The sequence below is a fragment of the Amphiura filiformis genome, chromosome 20 (assembly GCF_039555335.1).
Source record: "Amphiura filiformis chromosome 20, Afil_fr2py, whole genome shotgun sequence".
In the NCBI taxonomy this organism is placed as follows: domain Eukaryota; kingdom Metazoa; phylum Echinodermata; class Ophiuroidea; order Amphilepidida; family Amphiuridae; genus Amphiura; species Amphiura filiformis.
This window is the reverse complement of record NC_092647.1, coordinates 58,497,141-58,522,843: the sequence shown is the minus strand read 5'-3', so window position 1 is coordinate 58,522,843 and position 25,703 is coordinate 58,497,141. Positions and strand designations below refer to the sequence as shown.

General features: G+C 36.7%; 1 protein-coding gene across 5 annotated transcripts in view; it reads left to right on the top strand.

Moving 5' to 3' along the window:
* LOC140142117 (coatomer subunit zeta-1-like) overlaps window positions 1-25,703 on the top strand; it is a 257,967-nt gene that overhangs the window by 24,703 nt on the left and 207,561 nt on the right. For all 5 annotated transcript variants that reach the window (XM_072164083.1, XM_072164081.1, XM_072164082.1 and 2 more), the window contains exon 4: window positions 17,383-17,530. In XM_072164083.1, coding sequence (XP_072020184.1) covers window positions 17,383-17,530 — 148 coding nt within the window. The remainder of the gene's footprint in view (window positions 1-17,382; window positions 17,531-25,703) is intronic.

Below are 25,703 nucleotides of genomic sequence, written 5' to 3'. Positions count from 1 at the left end.
GTAATCACCAAGGACATGGAAAACAAGATCAATGCCTTTGCAACATCTTGCTACAGAGTCATGTTAAACATCAAGCGTGTGGATCGGATCCCAAATGAAACCATCTACAATCTGACCAACACCACTCCACTGGTTGCCAGAGTCAAGATTCATCAACTCAAATTTCTCGGCCATATCATGAAGACGAGCGAGCCTGTGAAAGAATATGCCCTTTTATATTCCACCACATGGGAAGAGGAAACCGGGACGGCCACGGACACTGTAATTACAGTATGTACAGCACCTCCTGGGAGATACTGAAGGGATGCTGCAGCCAAACAAAATTGTTTCGCTTTCCCAAGATTGCAACAGTTGGAGAAAGCCTGCTCCGCAGCCGACTGATGATGATGATGATGATTTTATGTTTACGCATTCTGGAGTCATCCACCGTCATATTATTCCACCAATTCTGTTACCTGTCCCCTAAAAGGCCAAGAAATGGGTTCATATGTTGGAGAAAATATTGAATTACCAGACTTCACTCCTTTACAAAGGAATGAACACATTATTTAGGTAAAAACTAATCTAAAAGTCTTTATTTCTTTTGATATAAAAATGTACGCTTCTAAGCAGCAAAGTCCCTGACTTGTTGTTAAATGGTTTATGGAATTATGTGGGGCCATAGTGGTCAGCGACAACCTGTAAAATGTGCTTTGGCTTGTGGATTAATGTCTTGGCATTGTGCATGTGCATAGCGCACCATAAATCATTGCGCTTTTTTTGTCACCTCGAGATTGGAAGTGACATCACTGCATATTTTAAGTTATGTAGCCAAGAAATGCGCACACCGTTCTCAGAATCGGCATACTACGCTATCATGTAAAGGTGGTACAATGGTAATGCTCTCTTATATACACAGTTTGATGTCACTACCAATCTCATGGTGACAAGCAGTAAAGTATTTGCTGCATAGATGTGAAATGATCACACAAATCACCTTTGATTCAAGTAAATCTATGCACCAGAATATTTATTGAATCAGTTCACATTCTCATCAGATTTTGGTCCTGACATGAAACTTGTGCGGCGGCTTTGTGGGTTTAGTACAGTACACTGTAAATCACAAACATGTGCTTAAACCAAGTGGTCCTCCTCCTCCTTCCAGTCATTGCAAACTTCATCCCAATGTGACTTAAAATAGCCGCATTTCTCTGTCAGAATTCCCTCCAGACATACAAAGCCCTTGGCAGGGTTAGAAGCAAACCCCCTGTCTATGCTAAATACAGTCTCTATGCAGACTTTGAGTGAGTTGTGAGTCATAGTCAATCAGTACCCTAGCCATAGGCATTACCTACAAGATTTCTTTGTGGGTTTTGTGTTAGTGGAAGAATGCGGTTTCCCGATAGTTGCCACTTCTTATTTGATTTACGCTTTTTATTATTCAAAAAAGTTTGATAAGTCTGGAGGTAGTGGTTCTTGATTTGCTATCCAGAGCAACTCAATAAATTGTGAAATATCTGAACCAAAAACAGAACGGCCTGTGGGTAATGCTTTGGTAAATCTGGCATGTGGGATTGTAATGTCTGGTGCATTGTCTTTATTGGCATTGTGTTGCACCAAGAAACTGGAAAATGTATCCTCTTAGCCAACCAAAATGCACAAGAATTGAGCAGCAGATCTAGGCCTTGTCATCAGCGCGCCTAAGACAGAATATATGACTGCAAACTGAACGCCCAGCCAGCACTAGAAGTCTATGGTAGTACTATCAGCAATGTCACAGACATCAAGTACTTGGGTTCCAAGATGGGCTCTAGTGTTGGAGACCTAAAAGAAGAACAGCACTAGCCTGGGCCGCTTTCTGGAAACTGGAACGCCTTTGGAGAAGCCCATCCCTGCCAATTGAAACAAAAATCAATCTGTTTGAGACAACTTGTGTCACTATCCTTCTGTGCGGGTGCGAGTCATGGGTAATCACCAAGGACATGGAAAACAAGATCAATGCCTTTGCAACATCTTGCTACAGAGTCATGTTAAACATCAAGCGTGTGGATCGGATCCCAAATGAAACCATCTACAATCTGACCAACACCACTCCACTGGTTGCCAGAGTCAAGATTCATCAACTCAAATTTCTCGGCCATATCATGAAGACGACGAGCCTGTGAAAGAATATGCCCTTTTATATTCCACCACATGGGAAGAGGAAACCGGGACGGCCACGGACACTGTAATTACAGTATGTACAGCACCTCCTGGGAGATACTGAAGGGATGCTGCAGCCAAACAAAATTGTTTCGCTTTCCCAAGATTGCAACAGTTGGAGAAAGCCGGCTCCGCAGCCGACTGATGATGATGATGATGATTTTATGTTTACGCATTCTGGAGTCATCCACCGTCATATTATTCCACCAATTCTGTTACCTGTCCCCCTAAAAAGGCCAAGAAATGGGTTCATATGTTGGAGAAAATATTGAATTACCAGACTTCACTCCTTTACAAAGGAATGAACACATTATTTAGGTAAAAACTAATCTAAAAGTCTTTATTTCTTTTGATATAAAAATTTCTTGGATTCACAAGACCCTTGAGGGAGCTATTGCATGTACAACTATATTTCAATATTTTAGTGAGTTATGATTCCTCCTTCCAAATTGTTGGCTTTGACCCAGGGGAATCTTGGTGATCTGCCCAAATCTTTTTTCCTTTCTCTTGTCGAATTGCGTTATTCATTTGTCATCGTTCTTTTGTTTCTTTGTTGTCTTTAGATTTAGTAGATTGTGTTGAACTTGCTGGCAGCAACATTGTATTGGATACTTCTAATGTTAAATGAGTTTAAGTGAAAAAATGTAGCCATATGTAATCTCAGTCTCAAGGTTTCTCATTAACAGGAAGCGTGATTTACAACCAAGGTGTAGTTACAGTTCAAATTGAGAGTAAAGCCATGTTGGATTTCGCAGGGGCAGATTTGACTCTTAACTTCAGACAAGACACTCTAAACAGAATCTTTATAAATTACAATTATCTATTGTCAGCTTTGAATTAGTTGGCCCAAGTTATCTGCGGTAAACTTTATGGACATTTTCTGATTTCTTGGAAGTGAAAATGAGGCATTTTTGAAGATACCCTTTGCTATGGAAAGCAGGTGTTGTTGACCTTTTTTGCGGTAGCCCTGGTTGGGTTAAAATATCTTTTGATAAGGTATAGGCCTAATTGAAAGACATTATAATCTACCATCACAAGCAGGTGGTAAATCAGCACAATTGGTAATGCCAATCTGATCTTCAAGGGTTTTCACCAAGTCATATTGTCTCAAATGTTTCTATAGTCTATATATCTACCTCAAGTCACCGGCACTAGCTTTGAAGTTCAGCGTGTGCTGCGTTGGCTTAGCATGGTTCTTGCATACATGCGGCACGTTGATCGCACGCTTAAAAGTATGTACACGCATCAAGCAATGCTAAGCTAATGCAGAACACGCAGAACTTCAAAGCTAGTGCCGGTGACTCGAGGTAGATGTATGGACTATATGCAGAGTTTGTTTCTTGTAAAATTGACTGAATTCATTATCAAATGCCGCTGAAACCACTTGGTTACCAAAGTGTAGGCTTTGAACAAGATGGCCTGATGTAGTCCATTAGGTTGTGTTTGGTTCACAGTTGAAGGTTTCAAGTAAGAAAAGACAAAATTGTGCTCCGGAGTTAATATGCAACAATCTGAAGAATGTTTGATACATATTGGTGACCTTGAGGTTTATGTTGCTTGCTTGCTTGCTTTTGTCGACTTGTCTAGTCCGCTGATGGCTCTCCACACAACTCTTGAATGAATGTAAAGTTTTCAAAAATTGTATGTGTATAAGATTGTCTTGCATGGTCTGTGTCAAACTATTAAGTACTAGAGTTTGGTAATTACATTTGATGATCTACTGTGAGATGACATCTTTAATGTTGTAAATGTGGATAAAAACAATGTCAAATACAACATGGATATAGGAGTGACAAACTTAGTACACATTTTTGAATCCATAGATGGCATCTAATTTCCTACCAAATGAAGACTGAAGTGGAAACTACATGTCACTTTTAGGCAGAATACTCTCATACCCAGTAACAAAGTTCATTAACCTCTAATCAACAATTACATGCAAAATCTGACCTAAGTTATGGAGTAAGAGTTTTTGTACCTAACCCATTCAAAGGTCATTCAATGTGTGTATAAGGATATAGGTTAAAGAACTGTGTACTGACAGATGAGAATGTTTTTGATCTAAGTGTATGGTATAGGCTGGATATGAGTAAAGGGGGATATTAGAAAGACTGGGACTCATCAGATGTGTAATGGGGTAATGTGTTACAGACAGATTTCAATGTCAAGGTGTCGGAGGAGCCTAATTGAAACTAGTCTCCTTCAAAGTCTTGGCTAGTATGACTATGGTGAAGCAAGCATTGTTGTGGATGAGGAAGAGGCTAGTTGTCAGAAGAATCTAATTTGCTTATTAAGGTAGCCTCTGTTTGCAGTCTTGGTTGAAAAGGATTATGTGATTGTAAGATAAAAAGTTAGCCTCTGTTTGCAGTCTTGGTTGAAAAGGATATGTGATTGTAATACACAGATTATTCATGGAGAACTGGTTTGCCTTGATAATGACAGTTTTAGTGAGAAGTGTGACGAGTAATTTTTGCCCTAAATTGGTAAATCCCTAGATATGAAACAAGCTATTGAATACAAGTCAGTTTTGATTGTGAAAGTGTTCTGATTGAAGGAATAGACACATGTTTGACCTTATATCATTGATTAGGTTTTTGACATTTTTGTGATTGCCATGACACTGTGTTTGTTCGATTCATCACACTTCAGCTCTGAATGATAGAAAGTTTGATGTAAATTAGCGCTATTCCTTTTCAGGGTTAATAAGTCAGCTTGAAGGGAAGGAAAGAAACACTTTTGCTGTCATTAAATTTTGTCATTCATTCCTTGTATTGAAAGTGGAGGCAGTTCAGTTATTATGGATCCACTCATTGCAAGTATGGTGTAGACAACTCTGTAAAGTTAAGTGAAAGCATGAAATAGAACCTTGTTATGTCCATGTATTATGTGCATTAAAAAAAAGATGTTGATCCACAAGCCTCAGCACACTTTACAGGTTGTCGCTGATCACAACAGCCCCACATCATTCCATAAACCATTTGACAACAACACAGGGACTTTGCTGCTTCAAGAGCGCACACACTAAACATTCCACAAATAACATCACAACCAGGATCAGCTCCCTAAGTTTTGTACGGGTTACAACGAGACAATAAGCAGTAAGTTCCTTGACAAGTTTTAACTCAATTTTCCACTAGAGTGTACTTTACCAACAGCAGGGTTCGAACCCGCAACCTCTCGCACCATAGTCAAATGCCTTATTGATTGCGCTAACTTGACTGCTATAACTTTTTATGCCAATCAGCAGAGATCTTAGCTAAAAGTACATGTAAGAGATGAAGTAAAGTTTCCTCTATGGGTGACATAACATTGATCCATTGAAAATATGTGACCTGCTACCACAAAGTGAGCGTAAAGTCGCAAGTTGGTAGTTTTGAGACATCCTGGCTGCTGAGTTGATGTTCTTTGTTTGCTGTGCACTTATACAAGCCAGCAGTATGTCCTTCATGAATTGCCCATTGTGCCTCGCATTCACAAAGGACACACAGATATACTTTTGGCTTGAACAGGTGCATGTGAAACAAAGAATATCAATGCAGCAGCCAAGTCACCTTGAAACTACCAACTTGCAGCTTTGCGCTCATATCTAAATGCTTAAAAGTCGAAGAAGTGAGAGTACTATTCCAGGATTCTGTTTCATTTGACTCATTTAGTAATGACATCTTCACTTGTAGATAACAAATGTATCTTGTTAAGTAGGTCTTTGTCAGGATCTATGAAAAAGCCCAATAAATATCAATAAGATCTTACAGTTCCATTTAGGATACATAGTCTGTGTAGTAGACTATGAGAAAAAACCTAGAGGGTTGTTGACCATGTGGTGAAAGGCATCACACAAAATACCAGCTTTGGTAAAACTCTTTAGTAAAGGAAATACAGTAATAAGTGAGAAAACAGTGGATCCGATTGTCTTACTGTGACACCGGGCTGTGACAGTTGTCAGACCATCATGACATACTTCAGAAAGCAAGAGCTGCCTTTGGTCATTGGATATGTGATGTGACCAAGCAATCTATGATTTTCAAATGCAATTCAGAAGCATGTTTTTCTCTTTAGATCTTTTTTCTGGCATAGATAGGCTCTTGTTGGAATTGAAAGTAGGTCCTTATGTAGCTGGTGGTTGATATGATATGAGTCTGGGGTCTAATCAGGGGTGGGGAGCTCAGTTAGGACTGAAGCACGTACCCCTCTTGTACTGATGCTTTAGGAGTGTATATGGCAGCTTTTATTGTCTTGTGTAGATATATTTTTCTTGCCTTGACATAAAGGTAATTGTGTACCTGTTGAAATGAAATACAGGTCTTGCTGCACCTGTTACTTGATAGTGACTCAGGAAACAGACCAAGCCTATGGACTTCTGCTTCACTTTTGCCGTTCATTAACTTGCTATGCGTGTTGGTGTGTTTTTTTGACATTGATTTTGATATACATGGCTAGCTTGAGAGACGGGTATAATTTATGAATGTATTGAAAATTTGTAATATATTAATATTCTGCTATACACATTGAAATTGTTGATGACATTAGCAGCCAAATTCCTGTCCTTTCATTGAGCATGTGTGTTAGGCCTAATGTGTATTCCTGTTTTGCATGTAGATGTAGATGATGTTCTTGAGGTATAATCTGTCAAAGGAGATTGTTTAATGTTTGTGATAGCTATAGCTAGTGCTAGTAATGGTCCATACTAAATCGGTAGACGAAGAAGAAATATATGTGAGAAATGCATAGACCTGTCTAAGATAAATACATTACAAATGTATGTGCAATGTTGGAAAAGAAAATTTATTTGTTAAGCATTGAAGTTTTTGTTTATATAAAATTGCAAAAGCAAGGTAATTCAACTTGTATCATTATTAGGAAGTTTCATCCTGCTTAACAAAACAAAAGAGTTGCCTCAGGGTTTGAAAAGTATGATGGTGAATGTTTTATTACAACATTGTCAAACTTGTACATCCTGCTAAATATAAATTATGACATAAAGCCAGACTTACAAGAGTTCACTACCCCAAGTTCTACCCCTACACAGCATGCACAGAAGAGTTCACCACCCCAGGTTTAACCCTTACTCAGAAACAAGGGAAGCCCCTTTGCTATCATGCATATGATGATAGATTTTCATTCAGACAGATCTGGTTCTGACCATCCAAGATTATAAAGGATTGAGATTATCATGCAAGCAATCTTAAACTAAGGAGATGTGGATGTGACCCAACATTTCACACTATGTGATTATCAGATGGCCGATTTACTGTGCTTTACATGCTTGGTAAACTGAGACATGTACCAGAAGTATGAATAATACCGAGTAGTGGTGTTTCTAGAAACTTTCATAGGTTTTAATGCAGTCTATAGAGAATGTCTGTGCAGGTGCAAAAGTTTTTCACCAATTCCAAGAGGTTATATACCCAAAGAGCACTGATTCAAAATTGCCCCATGTGTAATGCTATGGTAAACCCCTCATTTTTGGTTTGTCGCGCATGGAGGGCAAATTGTGTACCTCTTGCGTTTTTTTGCAAGAGCCTGGTTTCGAACCATAATTTGCTTCTTTTAGGCTTGAGCCTTACAAAGGTTTACGCAGTCTGTGCTAATTAGCGCACATTTTTGGCACAACACATTAAATGCAGAATGCAAACAATAGTACACTGTGAATCAAAGTGTACTGGGCACATAGAGAGATTATTTGGAGGTACACTATGTGCCCTCCATGAGTGACATGCGAACATGACATGAGTTGAAACTCTCGTGTTATACCTCATTGGTCCAATCTTCAATAGCAGAGCTGGGTTCACACCATAGAATTAGAGGAGAACCTGGAACTCGGCCGCCATATACAGGCATGGAGCAGAAATTGGGGGTATTCGGTTTCCCTCGAAATGCGCATGAGACATTTGTTATTATGCCAGCGTGACATGGATGATGGGCGCATTTGAGAGACGCACTTGATGCAACCTGCACACGAGTACCAAGATGCTTTAGATGAGACACAGATTTGTTTATGTTCGTCTCCGTGCACCATCGGCAAGGACCCGAATACCCCCAATTTTCTCCCCATAGCTGATGGCGCGATTGTATGTGCCGGTATAGGGAGTCCCCGTTTTCCTTCTCTAATTCTGTGGCTCACAGTTACACTAGAGTCTAGATTGGGCTAGTCACTGTGGTTCACAACTGGTCCAGTAAGTAATATTTCAGCATATGATCATTCAAGTTTTGTTCAATCATTAGATCCCTTAATCCTAATGCCCCTTTGCCAAAAACCAGAAGAAAGAAGATGATCAGAAAAGTTGTTTTCACCGTTCCCGTTTTGACCCACAGGACCCCTTGGGTGTGAAGGACAAGACCAATAATAAAATTATGAAATCAACTTTGCCAGTTTTAGAGGTGCTTTTCTTTGTCCAATCAGCAATTATACTTGGTCAGTATAAACCTATTAGAAATTATTCGAATAAAAAAGCCAATTTTGTTTTCAGTTTTCTATTGACGTCAATGATGTCGTAGTTTATTAGCAATACACTTGAAACCCATAATTATGCACACAAAATTGAAAGGAGTTAGATCATAGCAGTCAAAATACACGGTGGAGTGGATACAGTGCTAGATGCAGGTGTAAAGTTATGACTGTATAGTGTGTTTGATTCAGACCTGTTACTTGATATCATGTTAAAAGATTTTGTATCTCATATATCCTGTTTGGAGATCATCTTTATTTTCTGTCTTCTGTTTTTTATGAAAATTTAGCTACTGTGCATGCAATAATTTGAATGCCAGAGGTTATATATATTTTGTATTATAGCGTGTCAATTATGTCACAACAGTGTTTTGGCTTCACAAAGAGAAAAGTGCTTGTCCAATCCCTAAAATGTAGCCCCCTACCTATAGTGACATCTATCATTTTGGGATTGAGTTTTCAAGATTCCAGGAATGATACAGCAAGTTTAGGTGTGATTAAATAGGATAATATGACACTAGTGTACATTGGAACTCAAATCCTGTCTGAGTTAAACTAATTAATTGGGCTATGGCCTGGGCCACACAACTTTCATTTTAGTAGGTGTGTGTGTGGAGCGCTTAACTTTTGGAACCGAGCACCGATTTTTGGGCAAAAGAGGCTTCTGAACTGAAGTTTCAAAATGGTTTTTTTTTGTTGCATCAAGTGAACTAAAAATTGGGCCAACTTGTAGGTTATGGAGCTAAGAAAATTCATCTTTTTCCCCAAATGTGAGCTAAACAGCTATGGTTTGGGAGTTTTACATGAGCATAATGATTTGGGTACTCATAATGCTTTCCAAGTATTCTTGGAATTGGCTCAGGTACAAATCCAGGGATATTATTATTACAAGAATTTCGGTGTTAGTATAGTTACGCAGGTGTAATGTGGAGTGTGCATAGCTAAGCCCTTTTGTCTGCCTGGTATGGTCTGGTACAACACACAGGAAACCACCTTAGACATCATGGGATATTTCAGTTGAAATCCATATACCCCCTATCGAAGACATGACCTTGATCTTCCACATGTGAATTTCAAATGGGGGACCTGAAGAGGGTTCCGTTTGAAATCTACACCCCTTGTGTGGGAGAATAAGGTCATGTCTTCTATAGGGGGTGTATGGAATTCAACTGGAATTTACATCATAGATTGATATAGAATGGCATACACACAGCTGGGTGCAGCACCTACACCCGGCACCTACATGAAACAGCGCTTTGGATATTATGTGACTGATGTGCACTTTTGTTCATTTAGTTGTCTTTATTGATGCACAAAGTAACAAAAACCATATAATTCTTACTGTTGTCATATGCACAATTGTGATACACATTTTTGCTTCTTACTAAATAACATCCAAACCATTGGAGCAATTTTTAAAAACTTGGGAATCAGATTTCTTTATCATAGGCCTTAATGAAAGGCACAAAACATCTGATGAACAAATAAGACCACCCAGTGCCAGGCCTGTACACACCCTCCATATCTGCTTTGTCTGTAAAAAATAGCAAAGTTGGGCCAAAAATGTCAAACATTTTGATAAATATACCCCAAATCCTGATTTTTCTATAAAATTTGTAAAAAAATGAATTGCAGAGGGGGTAAAGGTGTACTCTTGGCCAGAGTGAAGATTTCTTTTGAAGAGGTCTGCATTTGAAAAATCCACACCCCCACAAAAAATTCTGGCCACATGTCTGCCGGCCACATGTCTGCCACCCACCTTTTTGACTTTTCCACCTTTTACCCTTTTCATGTACTGTGGTTTGAGATATTTGTTATCAATAGGAACTTGTTATCAATGGGACCATTTTTAAACTACATATAAGGCTGACTTACTACCATGTTTGGGATCTTTGTGTCAGTGACTTTGATGATGAACTTTCACTATCTTGCCACATCCTGCATTCACTCTGAGTTTTTAAACAATTAGAGCAGTTGAAATCAGATTTATTTACTGATAAACATGCTATTCCACCCACATTTTATTTGTTTTTCTCAATATGACCTATTTGAGAACACTTGTAAGGCAGTCTTACTACCATTTTTGGGACCTATACATTTGCCACATCCTGAATTGACATAGAAATTGATAGTGTTTACCTGTATAAAAGGATGTAGCATACACGGATGTAGCTAGCAAGGTGCCTGGACAGGTAGCTTGGACAGAGTAGCTGATTGCTTTTAACAGGAAAATGGAACAGGGTGGTTCAAAAACAACAAAAAAGGAAAACCACATTTGACAGCAAGGTAGATCTACTAATTTATGTTATTAAACTGTAGATCTTTATGCATGTTTGGAAAAAAAATATATAGGAAAAAACACAAAGACAAAGAAAAAGTGGACTGTATGGTTAGTTCAAACCTGCATTTGTATATTTTATGTGTTCCATCTATGATATAGTGCAGTAATTCAGCATTCGAGAGATGGTGTTTGTTGCTCTAAATGTAGATCTAAATATCTGGAACAGATGTGTCAGCAGTTATATAGAATTCTTAGTCAGTGGGAGTGGTCTAGTTCAGAGACACATTTCTGATTGGACAATCGCATGATTTTGGGTGCCGTCTATCAGGCCGTAGACGACCCCACGCCATCATGCGCCTTGATAATCCGTAACACGCGTGTAGAGATGCGCGTATGTATCACGCTGGATGCGTAGACTAGTGCGAATACGCGAACGCTAGCAGTACGCCGCAAACAGTTGTAAAGTTGTAAACAAGTTTCGTTCATTTTATAATGAGGGAGTTTTTATGACGGTAACTTAGTTTTTGCTTTAAAAAATTGTTTACAGTTATTAAAATAATATTTAACTGACTAAGAATGAGAATAAACGATAGGAATTTTTATTTTGCCTATCCTCTACCTATGATAGACGACAGGCAGGTCCAATATTTTTATCGTAGTGGATACCGCTGCGCCGCATCCACTACTCAAAATATTGGACCTGCCTGTCGCCTATCACACGGTAGAGGATAGGCAAAATAAAAATTCCTATCGCTTATTCTCTAAGAAGTTTGCAATGTATTACCTGTGAACAAGATGGGTTTATATCATTTCATTCAAATGAGCATAATAGCCTTAATATTCTTGTGATTATCTGTCTTAGATTTTATCACCATTTATGCTTGAAGGTCTATACTTAAATGATATGTAAATACAAAAAATGGAATAATTCTGGAAAGTAGGTCAAAACATATTATTATAAAATTATTGTCAAAAGTTTTTTTTTTCTACCCACCCTGTACTTCATTGGCCTGACAGAATTCATGTGATGCAATTCTGGATGTAATTCAAGCTTGGTGATAAGGCTACTGTCCATTTAGGAGTGACTTTATGGATAATGCATGGACAACTTACCCTCAGGCAAGCGAGGCTCACTGAAATTTTGGGCGCTTGTTATGAAAACAGTGCAACATACAATATAAATTTAAAAGGAGAGAGGCATGAACTGGTATTTAGCTTTAGCACTGAATTATGACAACTTTATCAAATAACACTCAACTTTCCTGCTCATAATAATAAAGCAAGAGAACAAATATATTGCTTTACATTTAACTACATTTAAACCCTGTATATATTTGGCGGAACCTTTTACGATGCCATTTTTATTTCAAGGAGTCTGTCTCAATTAGTTTTCCTCTAACACTGGAAGGAGTATGTTGTACGATTATGACATTCAAGTAATTAAATTAAATTCATTGGTCTGGCCAATATGATTGATTGATTGATTAATTCATAATTGATTTGTCTAAATGTGAAAATGTGGGTGCCGCTAGGTTTTTTCTTTTATTGGGACACCCCTGCTTGTAGAACTTGTTAAAAGCGGTTTGATATAGCACTTGAAACAAAGAAAGAAAGATTGAAACTAAACTTTTAATTAAAGCTTGCTGTATTTCATCAAGCATTCCCAAACAAATGCTATTAAATTCTTGACACAATTGGTGGCAATAGTAGCAGTCCAGCCTAGAAAGATTGAAACTAAACTTTTGACTAAAGCTTGCCATATTTCAACAAGCATTCCCAAACAAATGCTATTAAATTCTTGACACAATTGGTGACAAGAATAACAAACAGTCCAGCCTAGAAAGATTGAAACTAAACTTTTAACCAAAGCTTGTCGTATTTCAACAAGCATTCCCAAACAAATGCTATTAATTTCTTGACACAATTGGTGACAAGAGTAGCAGTACAGCCTACAAATCATATCCCTTTCTGCTTCCCCACCCTTTCTCCCCCTGATTGTTGCCCCTTCCTCTGTCTGACCATTGACTGAGTCAAATAAGCGTATCAATCAATACAAACAGGTAGAAATAGAACACAACACCTGATATGAGTACATAGAGGAGAAAGGTCAAAATAGACCTGTTTACACACAGAAAAGTTGACTTCAATTGCGACATCAATTTCAGATTGCGACTAAGAATTAGCTTTGTTTATGGAGTGTTTACACAGTTAGTCAACTTAAAAATAAATTGTGAATTCAACTTTTACGATATCATTTGCTCATGCTTTAAATAATCATGATTATGAAGTCTAATTTGAGTTCTAATTGTGTGTTCGTTTACACTGAAAAAGTCGAGGTTGAAGTTGAGTTTGAATTGGACAAATTAATGTTGCTCTGGGTCATCATTAGAAGTCCACTTCTGAAATTGAGTTCAAAACGCAGTGACCCTGTTTACACAAAAATGAAGTCGAGTTCAAATTTGACTAAAATCAACTTTAAGCTCTGTGTAAACGGGGTCTTAGTTTGCAATGCTAACATGAAAAACATGTGTGCACCACCTTCAAAAAATAATTTGTTAAGCTTGACCTAAAACATGAAACAAAAAAGTGTATACCATTTGGTGAATGCTTTTCAGATTTGTCAGTTATAGATAAAAGCATGTAAACAGTGGGTAATCCCTTCAAAAGTTTTGAGAATCTTTTGAGTAACATAATTTGGTAGATACTGGGAAACTTTTAGGTAACTTCCTAAACGAAACCTTTCCCACAACTGGAACCTAAGTATCTGGGTATCCACTAGCTGGAGTTCTCTAATAACTCTAAAACAGATAATAGGGCCTAATAAATAATTTAATAATAACAACAGCAACTCATGAAGTGCAGTATCCACCTACAAAGAGACGCTCATGATAGTACCCTAAAAATCCTTGGCAACAAGCGGCCGCTCCCAACTTTTTATTTTTACCATATATGGGTGTAAATCTTATTTTTGTGCTGTATCCTGTACTTTTTGGATTAACACACATTATGTTGACTCAAGAAGATGCTCCATAAATGACCTAATTATGTTATAAATAACAAACCCTTGGTTAGTTCGTGGAAAATACTACTAATTTGACCTACATATAAGTGCCATATACCTTTGTTTATTACGTCAAAATCAGGAAAAGACCTCAACATTGACCATGAAGTCTGAAATAATCATTAATTGTGTACTCAAATCAAAACAAGACACAAGGAAGTCCAGGTCAAGGGGTTTCCCCAATGAGCTAGTTGTGGTGAACCAATATTTACGATGGGTGTGCGTCTGTGCGATGAATAAATTGATGAACAGTTATGTTCCCGGGTTATGTTGTCCTTATGTATGCAGTGGTCTTATACAACATGCCACATGGATTAAACATAGAACACCGCTATTGATAACTGGTATATTAAAAGTGATTTTCCAAGAGCAAGATCAATTTGTAATTATTTGCAACTGCCTGATTGTCACAGGTGGCCCAGCACTTGGCCTTTTTTAACCATTATATGGGAATTTTATTTGTTTGTTTGTAATATATTGAGTGTTTTGGAGTAAAAAAAAGCATTATGGTTAAAGAAGATATTCTATAAATGGCAATGATCATAATAGTCATCATTAGACCTAATAGGTTATAAATAGACGGAAGTTTGGTTAGTTTGTTGTGAAAAAATGCTACTCTATTGATATGTCCTGAATGTTAACTTGTACCATACCCTTGTGTGTTGTCAAAATCAGGAAAAGGCTGAAACCATTGACCTTGAAGTCTGAGATAGTCATTAGTTGTGTACTCAAATCAAAACAAACACAAGGAAGACCAGTTGAAGGGGTTTTCCCAATGAGCTAGTTGCGGTAAACCAATAATTACAATTTAGTTATGATAGGAGTACCGATAGCGATAGTACATTGCTAACAGATATGATGTGCGTAGGCCATAAAAAAGTTGTTTGGCTGTTCTTGATGTCACTTTAGAAGACAGGCTTGGTGGTTGGTCAAATTTTTTTAAATTGATTTATTTTTAGGATGAAACTCTTTCGGTCAAAATTTGATCATCTAAATTCCTTACAACACTGTAGAAGTAACTACGCAAACTCTCGCGACTATAGTAAAATAGTGTTTTTATTATGTTCTCATTTATTATATAGTCTCGCCATCCTCTAATTTACATAAATAATTAACATGCATATTAGCACATTAATTATGCAATTATGCAAATTTTAATACATTTGGAATGCTAAATATCTCTGAATGTATTTCATGCCCAGCAGAAAGACTTCTAGGCACCCACCAATGTGGGAATTAGTCATTTGGGATAGGACATTTTTTTGATTTGGCTCTGATTTTTGTAATTTTTATGGTAAAGTAAAAAGAATGTAAAATTTCTTTTTGGGTTGGCTCAATAACTTGGGTTGTTCGGTCGGACAAACAAACAATTTTTTTCTTGGCCTTACGTATGTAGTGCCTACCAGGATTTTCATAGAGCACTGCTATAGGGAGGGATTCCCCAAGACTGTACCCAAGGTTCGTTTGTAGTATATAGCAGTGTTTACTAACATTTTCGAAGAATTTCCCTTAGTTGTGAAAGTAGTAAACATTAGGAAATGAAACTGCCAGTGACATTTGTTACGTTGAGAAACAAGTTTGTTTTGATTTTGGTACATCTTTCAGGGATGTAAATCTTCAGGAAATTTCCTGATTTGCTTGGATCTTCCCTGTTGTACAAAGTATAGGGAAATATACATTTTCACAAGTGTTAAAGCAGTTTCAGGAAATTAGGTCAGTGCTTGTTTTCATCCCTGATCTTTGATGATGCTCTTTGGCCCATTATACTTTTTATTGAAGGAAATATACTCATTTGATGATAATCATTGGACCATCTATACTTTCTATTGAAGGAAATGTCCTGAAAAGAAAAGAACAGGGAAATTTAGTCAACTTCGGAAATTGAAAAACACCTACTTCCAACCATTGGGGAATCACAACTTTAACGATTAATCAACAAATTCAAAGGAAAACTTCAATGGTTTAATCTAAATGCTAGAAGGTTGTTAAGGGTGCTACAGACTCCAAGTATTTGACATAAAATATTTGATGTAACATATCTTGATATCTATGTTATTTATAATATAGATTTGATATAATCAAACATTTGTTAGAACTTTTAAGTTATATGTTTACTGTTTAAAAACATTACTGGAAATAGAATGAGAATAGACTAAATAACATAGATATGTTAAATATTACATCAACTGTCTGTAGGGTCCTTTAGAGAATAATCATAATAAAGCACTTATGACCTTCTTGATTTTGTCCCACTGAATATTAATTTGAATAGTATGTTTGCTGTTTGATACATAGTTGAGACTTATCAGATGTCTGATCCTAATAAGGCCATATAAAAGTGCATTGACTATTTTGATACCATGGTATGACACTCAGAATTAGATAGTTGTTTAGCAAACCACAAAATACACAAGAAAATATTTGAACTCTAGACTAAACTTCCTTATGCCTCCCCACCTCTTTTAAAACTGATTATCAAATCCTAGAACATCAAATCAGGGACACACATCTAGACAATGCTAATTCCCCATATCAAATAACTTGTACAAAATTGTACCAATTGCAACCATCACTACAGAATGAGTCAGTTGTTAAGCAAAAATAGTTTTTGTCTAATAATTGAATAATCTTGGGTCTTGTAAAAGTTTCCCACTTTACCCCTCAGACACCCCCATACGTCGTGCAAGCGCTCCAGGATGTCCGCTTCGTGGCCGTATTGTATTTGATGTCATTTTCGCCCCAGTCTACAAATTCCTGGATACGCGTCTGTTATTTTGCAGAACACAAGCAACTATAAAGCAATTGTCAAGAACTCTTCTTTTGTTCATATATCTAAACATAATATATTTTAGTGACAAATTATACTTGATTATTTCACATGCAGTCAGTGATGTAGCTACAGTGGGTGGTGGTGGGCGGCAGAGCCTACCACTCAGTTTTGGAGCCCACCACTCAGCTGCAATTTTGGTACTGGAGTCCACCACTCAGAGTCCAAAATTGCACAAAATTTTTTATTGGATTAGGCAAGAATTTGGTCTATTTTGGCAGAAAATTGCCAAATATGCAAGATTTTCATCAAATGCCACCTAGCACTAAAATTATCCTAGCTACGTCTCTGCATGCAGTATTAATTTGTTGTTATGTTGTTTTCAGGTATGATATTGCAGAAAATAGAAACAAATTTTCCAATATAAACAATAATATGTACCAAGTTTGCTTACATGCTTGTTCAACCCATTCATAATTGCACTCTTCTCTTTTCTATCTTTCTCAACATAATTTGTTGTTATGTTGTTTTCAGGTATGATATTGCAGAAAATAGAAACAAATTTTCCAATATAAACAATGTGTACCAAGTTTGGTTACATGCTTGTTCATTCATATTATGCTCTTCTCTTGTCGTATCTTTTGCAGCTGAGATCATAATGCTGGATGGCCTAACCTGTGTATATCGCAGTAACGTGGACCTGTTCTTCTATGTCGTAGGCAGCTCACAGGAGAATGAACTTATACTAGTCAGTGTATTGAATTGTCTTTATGACGCTGTCAGTCAAATATTAAGGTGGGTACCTGCATGCAAGGAGTATGCTATCAGAAAGGGTATAAGCTACAAAGATAGGCAAACCAATCATAAAACTAATGTAATTGCTACATGTATAAAGTTGCATAGTTGGTTTAATCCATGTTTGTAGCTTATACACTTCTGTATCTACTAACTCCGATTCTCAATGGAATTGTCATCCTTAAAAACATGGTATGGTAAAGAATGGAGAATTTCTTGTAATTACAAAGAATATCTGGACCAACTCCTTTATGTATCATTTCTGAGATACACATGGTTAAGCTATCCTTTACTTGTTCTATTTTTCATTCATTATCCCATACAATGCTTGAGAGTGATAATTCCATGAGTAAAAATATAACACAATGCATGCCGAAGAGCATTCATGTCTCAAGCATGGTGACAGGGAGTTATAATCCTATCAACTCACCAGTCACTCTAACTGAAGACATCCAAGGTTGTTTCAGCATGCAATGTGTTAATAACACTAACCAGCATGCATGCAGCATGTAATGCATGTTAAAGTGGATTCAAGATGAGATGGGTCTTGACCTATAACCTGTATTCTATTCAATACATGCCTATGCATAGTGTATTGAATATTACATTTTAAAAGGTCAGCACCCATCTTTGAATGATACCACTTTACAAGGAGCCTACCTGAAGAAAGAAGATGACACGTGGACAACCTGAAGATTGTTGCTGATATAAACCGATGGATGCTGGGTCAATCCATATGGTGTAAGTGGTTCCAGATGAATCTGAATCATTGTGGACCAATGTAGATCAGTGTAGGTTATTTGGCATCCATAAAAGCAATGACCTAATCCAGATTAGATCTGGATTACATTACCATTATTGATCTAGATCTGATGTGGATAGTCTTACAATGCTAGAGTTCATTGAGCATTATTGCGAGACAGCAATACATGCTTTTGAGTTTTCAGAGCTAATAACAGTTTCTTAAAACTGTAATGCGTGGTCACTCAACAGTGTTCAAAGAACTTGTAACTTGGATGAAATTAGGCAACTGTTTGAATTCAAATACAATATCATATGATATAGTTAAACTTCTCTAGATCACTCCATAGTTAATTGAGTTGAGCTAACACCCATGCTGATATCTGCAATAAACATGGTTTGCAGACAATAGATTCAATACTAGAACATTTCACTGCAACTTTTAGGACAATATAGACATCTCAAACAAAAAGGTACATGTTTGCAGAGTTGGTAGTGGAATTGGGCTACTCCAGTTGAAATCCATATTCCTATGGAACACATCTCCTTAATCTTCCACACAGGGAGTGTGGATTTCAACTGGATTAGCCCATTCCCTGGGCCTCATGGAAGAACAGAGGATGCCTTAAAACATCCACTGAATGAGTAACCCTGGCAAAAGATGAAATAAAACAAACAAACAAACAAACAAGACTGAGGTCAACATTTTTAACCTTTATGCAGTTAGATACCAAAAGACATTGAATTTTGTTAACAAGGGGCCTTACTATACCATACGCAAGATAGCATGCAATATTTTTTAACAACAGACATTTTTTTCAATGAATCACAACTTCATCTTAATAGTTCTCTTGGTGTGGCGTCATACACAAAACAAATTTTGATCAAATATAAGATTTCGAACTGTTATGTAATTTTGCACCTGTGCGCAGTTTGATCCAAAACACAATAAAGTTAGTTGAGGAGAGGACTGACTAGACCATACTCATGAGTTTAAATGTATAATTACAAGACAGTTACAACAAGATAGTAGCATGCAAAATCTTTTTTTTACTATAGAAATATTGTCAATGAATCATGACTTCAACATAACAGTTCTCTTGGTGTGTGACGTCATACACAAAACAAATTTTGATCAAACATAAGATAAAGAATTATGAATATATTTACGCAGTTTGTATAGTAAAACACAATATAGTTTAATTGTTAGGAGGGACTGACTAGACCATACGTTATGAGTTTGAAAGTGTAATTTGTTGAGGAGGGGACTTAGTAGATGATACTCATTAGCTTGAAACTAATTACAGTATATTTAAAACATAATAGTAGCATGCACCTTTTTAATACTAAAGAAATATTTGTTAATGAAATATTTGTAATAAAATATTTGTCAATGAATCATGACTTAAACAATAGTTGGTCTTGGTATGACGTCATACACAAAACAAGTTTTGATCAAACACATGATCAAGAAGTGCCTAGTTCAAGCGTAGTATGCTAATCAATAATGACACCATTCTTTGGAAGTGCACTAACACATCTCAGGCTGATATTTTCATAAGATTACCATAATCACTGTTCCTGATCTTGTGACATTGTGAAAATGTTACTCAGTGGAGCCTCTAAATGCGTAAAATCAAACAATAACGTGTGATGAGAGACACGCTTTTATTATCAAGCTTATAATCAGCGCAGAGAACATCAGTTAGGTGGAGCCTAACAAGATTCTTATCGCAATTGGATGCGCAAATCTGTTCATGTGTTAAAAGATGTTGCTAATATGGATTGTATGGGGAAGCCTGAAGGGAATTGCCATGGGATATTCGTTTGATTAAATTTGCTTTTTTTTTTTTTGAATTAATGGAAACTATACATAGAATTGTTTTGTTTTTATTTTTGCATGTGAAGTTGGGAATGTTTTGGCACGTATGATGCATGTCCAGCATCGTGATATTTGTAGCAGTTTGAAAAACCCAAAAAACTTAAGCTTTTTTTTAAAGATTTTATCTTAATGTGTATATAATAAAATGTGAGGAAAATATTTAAAAAAAAACAGATTAAGTGAGACAAATTAATGTACTTGATGACTTCATCATTAAATTGCATGATATATTTTGTTGATAATTCTGGTATTGAGAAATAAAAGAAATTATTATAGCGCGTCAAACAAAGTGAACTTGAAATGTCCTCATTTCAATTCAGTAAAACCTAGTTAAAGGTGCGTGACCAGATTGTGGACCGATTGTAACACATGGGGTTTTCTACCTCACATTGACGGCCATCGCCCAAACATTCTTAGTTCAAGTTTTGAGTTAAATTACTCCAGCAAATTGGATTCTAGGTTTTCAAATTCTACTAGGTTTTTGTCGATAAATATGTTAATTTGGACATTTGGTAGTGCATTTGCATAATTTATTTGCAATGTTTTTCTTTTGAATTGGATTTTAAAAAATTGCTCCCAGCTACTAATGATATCACCCTGGTTAAAATGATGCATGTCAAGGTGGTGGTGGCATTGCAGCTGACGCTTTGCATCGAGAACCGTGCAACCCAAGAACCGTGAAATTCTAGTTCTGGTAGCTCTAACGTAACTTGACTTGTAGCTGTTGCAATATTGGGATGAATTTAATGAAGTAAAACATAGCAAAATAAATCTCAGTAAAGGTCAAAAATACCCTTTGGGTTTGATAGTAGATTGTAAACATCAATACTTTGTTGGAATTTTGAATTCACTCGACACATTGGTTTTGGTCTGTGATTCTGGGCTATTGAGATAATACAACCATGAAAGTGTGACTGATGGGGTTCTGTGTCCCTGGTGTGTTGGGAGGGATTTTATCATGTGGAGATATAAACCGCTTGAGTTAGCGTGGAGAGTCTTACGGGATAACGCTACACGCAAGGATGTATGCAACGGTGAGGAGTAGCGTGTATACATGTATATGTCTGCCTGTATGCCTGTCTGTCCTTGAGTCAGTTCATTCATGTAGTTGGTTACATAGACAGGTTTGCAAGGCCTATGGAGATAGGTTTGAATAGTTCATAAAGGTTTGAGAGGTTATTGAAATAGTGGTGTATTTTGTGTGAAATTCATACACACAATAGAAGACATGACCTTAATCTCCCACACATCAAATAGAGTCACCCATACAGGTAACCCCATTTGAAAAGCACCCTCCCTGTGTGGCTTATTAAGTTCAAGTCTTCCAAAGTTTCCAAAAGGAATGCCTCTCCGTAATTAGGTAGGTTTGAAGAGGTCAAAGATTTGAAAAGCAATAGAGAAGATTTGAAACATTTTGACACCTACAGTCAGTGTTCAAATTAGGAAAAAAATTGCATGCACTTGTGCATGTCGTTCAGAATCTCTACATGCACCAGTGAAATGTTACATGCACCAGTGAAATGTTACATGCACATACTTTTGCACAAAGAAAGTGACAAATTTTATGAGCCAATATGCAGTTATGTTGGGGTGGGGAATGGGTTGAATTAAACTGCAAATATTGTCCATGCTCTACACATGGTGCAGGTATGATTGGTGATTACTGACTATTTTCAGTATTTTGTCTTTTCCCTTTCCGGTTTTACTACAGTAAGTAATTTTTTAAAAAAGGTTAAACATACCAGAAAATGTTGGAAAGTGACATGTACAAACCAATATTTGCATGCATACATGCATGTGATCATGTGCTAATTCGAACACTGCCCACATCAGTTTAATTTGAACTTACATAGCTCAATGGTTCAGAAGGTTCCACAATTTACCCCCCTTGCACTGTGACTCATAATAGCAACATCGTTAGTTAGCTAAACTGTGTTACTGAATGTTGCATGGGTGCAGGCATGACACACTAATGTCCTGATGATAGACCTCATTATTTGTAATCGCTACGAAATGGTACACATTGTGTTTCACAGGTTATTTTTGTCAGATTCCATTTTGCGTAAAAGTGGTGATATGTGCTTAGAATAGCAGCACATTTGAAACAAATTAAATCAGATTCAATCAAGCAGTTCAAAGTTTTGTCAATGTTAATTAATTGTAATTTGTATCCTGCATAGCGTTTGCAGAATAGCATTTTGTGGACTTTATGCAAATGATATGTTTCATTCATGATTGCCCTTAGTCAATTGCTATGAAGATTAAGCTGTGTGACAATTAACATTACAAACTTAAAGGGACACATACATAATTGTTTAAGACTTCAAATAATAATAAGATATCACAAAAACTTCTGATTAATAGGTTTAAGAAACAGATTTTGTTTTGTAAAGTGCTGAGGCTTGTGGGTCAACGTCTAGGCGTTATGCCTGTGCGTAGCACACTATAAATCATTGCGCTTTTTTGTTGTTGATTGTCTAAAGGTATGAACAGACTACCTGTACTGACTTCATCATGTCAATATTTGTTGATTTGTTTCTAGGCACCCAAATACAATTTATGAAGTATATATTTCTGAGTTTATTGGTAAAATACAAAAGGTCTAATCCATTTCAGATCAACAGTTTCCTGCTTCAATGGAGGAATTTGGAATTTCGATCAATTTCAACAGTCATCCCACTCCATATTTATCCAATTTGTATCCATAAACAGTATAAAAGGTGCTGAAAATATTTGGAATTGCAAACAAGATCTCCCTGATTGGGTTGGAAGTGTATGAAATCTAACCGGAATCAAATTTGTCACATTATATACTTTGATCAGCTCGTAATCGGTGGGACTTGTAACATCGCGGATTAATATCAAAATATTTTATTTTGAGAATTGTCTTGTGACATCTCGCTAGAAGCATCACATATTATTAATTCAAGTCATATACTATAGACCAAACAATCAACTAATAGCACTCTTAACGTGGGTCTACTTTCTTGCATAGACGTAAAAGCCTAACAATTCCCGCCTATTACGAGCTGATCAAACTATAGCTGGAATTTAGCATTTAACACAGGCAACTTTGACAACTGGGTTGAACATTTTGTGCAACCGAAATTAAGATAGCATAGTAATCCACTACAAGGCATTGAGGATGATATTATACATGGAATAGCACAATATGCCAGATCAGAATAATGAAGTTGTCAGCATTGGGCTATTCCAGTTGAAATCCATACACCCCATACGAAGATGACCTTAATCTTCCACACAGGGAGTGTGAATTTCAAATGAGTGACTCCATTCACCCTGTGTGGGAGATTAAGGACATCTCTTCAATGGGTCTGTATGGATTTCAACTGTAATAGCGCATTGTGAGCAAAAGCAAAGAACAGATTCTATCCGCTTATACAACATATGGTGCAAAGGCCAAAAAGAATGGTGACAGAATGAAGGAAGATGTTGTCATATGCCCATAAGGCAACAATTCTTCAAGACCACCTTGCAGGTGATTCTACACAAAATAAAAGGTGTTTTGTGGCAGTAATATGTAGTGAATGGATATCAGATGTCTATGTTACAAATTAGTGAGTAGTAAAGTGATTTTGTTTCTTCAAGACTTGAATGGCTGAAAACTGAATTATTAAGCAAGCAAAATGCCTTTGACACTTGCAGGTAATACTGTCAAAAAATGTGAAGGAAAGATGAAAAGTACATCATTTAGGATCAAAATTATATAATCAGGGATTGCCTTTTGAGGAGAGTGAGAGCAATCACTCTCTACTGCTCTCCTTAAATTGGATTTTTAGCTCTCCTTAGTTGACTATTCTCTCCTTACATTCTAATGTAAATGCTCTAAACAGCTCTCCTTGAATGCTCCAGTAGAGCTATTTAATGCTCTCCTGTAAATTCCAAAAGACAGTCCCTGTATAATAGTCTTGGCACTTTACACAATCTGTGGAGGCAATGAATCACAAGTGCTTTGATTCTGGTAGAAGAGGTTGTTGTTTGATCCTCAGTTTACTTTGGAATTGGCAGTCATTAATTATCTGCTTTCTGCATTACTGCATTTGAATTGTTAGGCAGATTCAGTTGAAATGCCTTATAGCTAGTTCTGATCTGTGTTGAGCAACATACCCCTCCATAAAAGACTTGATTTAAACATATCCAGACGATACGCTGTACTATTATAGTACTTGTTAACATGATCTATGCCCTTGAACTGTCTGTTAGAAGCAATCTGTAGTTTTGATAGAAGAATCAGACATACCACCTTTAACAATTACTACTGCTATTTTAGGATTATCAAGCAACTACTGATATCAATCTGAGGCTATTTCCCTCTCTACATAATGTCAGTTGGTAACAGTACGCAATAATTTCTCTTCTCACCAAAATAACTCGCATTAAAGTGAAACCATCATGTTGGGAGTCTGTAGGGGTGGTGTGGGTATTCATGGTTAATTTCAACACATCATACTGCACACATTATCACTTTGGAACCTTGATTTGTGGGCGTCTTTTTCTCCCAAATGGTTTAGATTTTATGGAACATACACAGTCCAGAAAGGAAACACTGTGATTTCAACAAAGAGGTTATGAGGACAGTCTCTTCCCCAACACTCCTTCCTATCACAATCTTACCTTGTGGACTAGTTGCCACATGGATGACTAAGACTTGTGTAGAGATGATATAATGAGTACAGTTCTACATTTTCATGTTGTGTGTGCGCTAGAATTAATGGTTTCAGGGTCAAGGTTTTCTAAGGGTGTTACTTTTTAAGTGCTTACCACTGGTGGTATTTCCTGAAGTGTAATCCATCTAATTAAGATAAAGTTTAACACCAAATTGGAAAATGTTATACTTGTATGTGTGCGTGTAGCAGCTGCTCTTTCATTTTCAAGTTTGAAAGTGATAAAAGTCAAGGAGGAAAATGAAGCACAGTTAAGATGTATTGTTGAGTCAAGGATTGCATAGGACTTAATAGCAAGAAGGATATGGATCAACATTGTTTCATCATTGGATAGAAATGGTATCAGGTGACTCTCTGAAAGACTTCATATCATTTGTGCCTCTTAGAGCCTAAAATGGCCAGGTTTACAACTGTGTGTCTATTTCAAAAAATTGAGGTGATAATAGCTCTTGAATTTAATTGTTATGAAGTTTCAAAGCTTACAAAGTATACTCTGCCCAAAAAATATCCAAACACTTAAAACAAAGCCATTTCTTAAAGACACTAAAACTAAATTACAAAATAAAGTAGTCAATTTTGATACCACATTCTGTACGATACAATTTATTTTCTTAACTTATAGCAATTTGATTTAAAAAAAGAGTGCTTCTAAAGTGACAAAAATTTGCATTGACTTTTCCCTCGAAGCACACAGATATTGATCACAGCGGAGTGAGCATTCATCCATTAGGCTTTACTGAACCTGTAACAATAGGTACATGTAGCTAATAATTCTAACCCTTAAGTAGAATGCTAAATGGCAGACATGCAATAATGAATGCGCTTTCACAAATATGACTTTGGCAGGGGAGTTGGATTATGAACA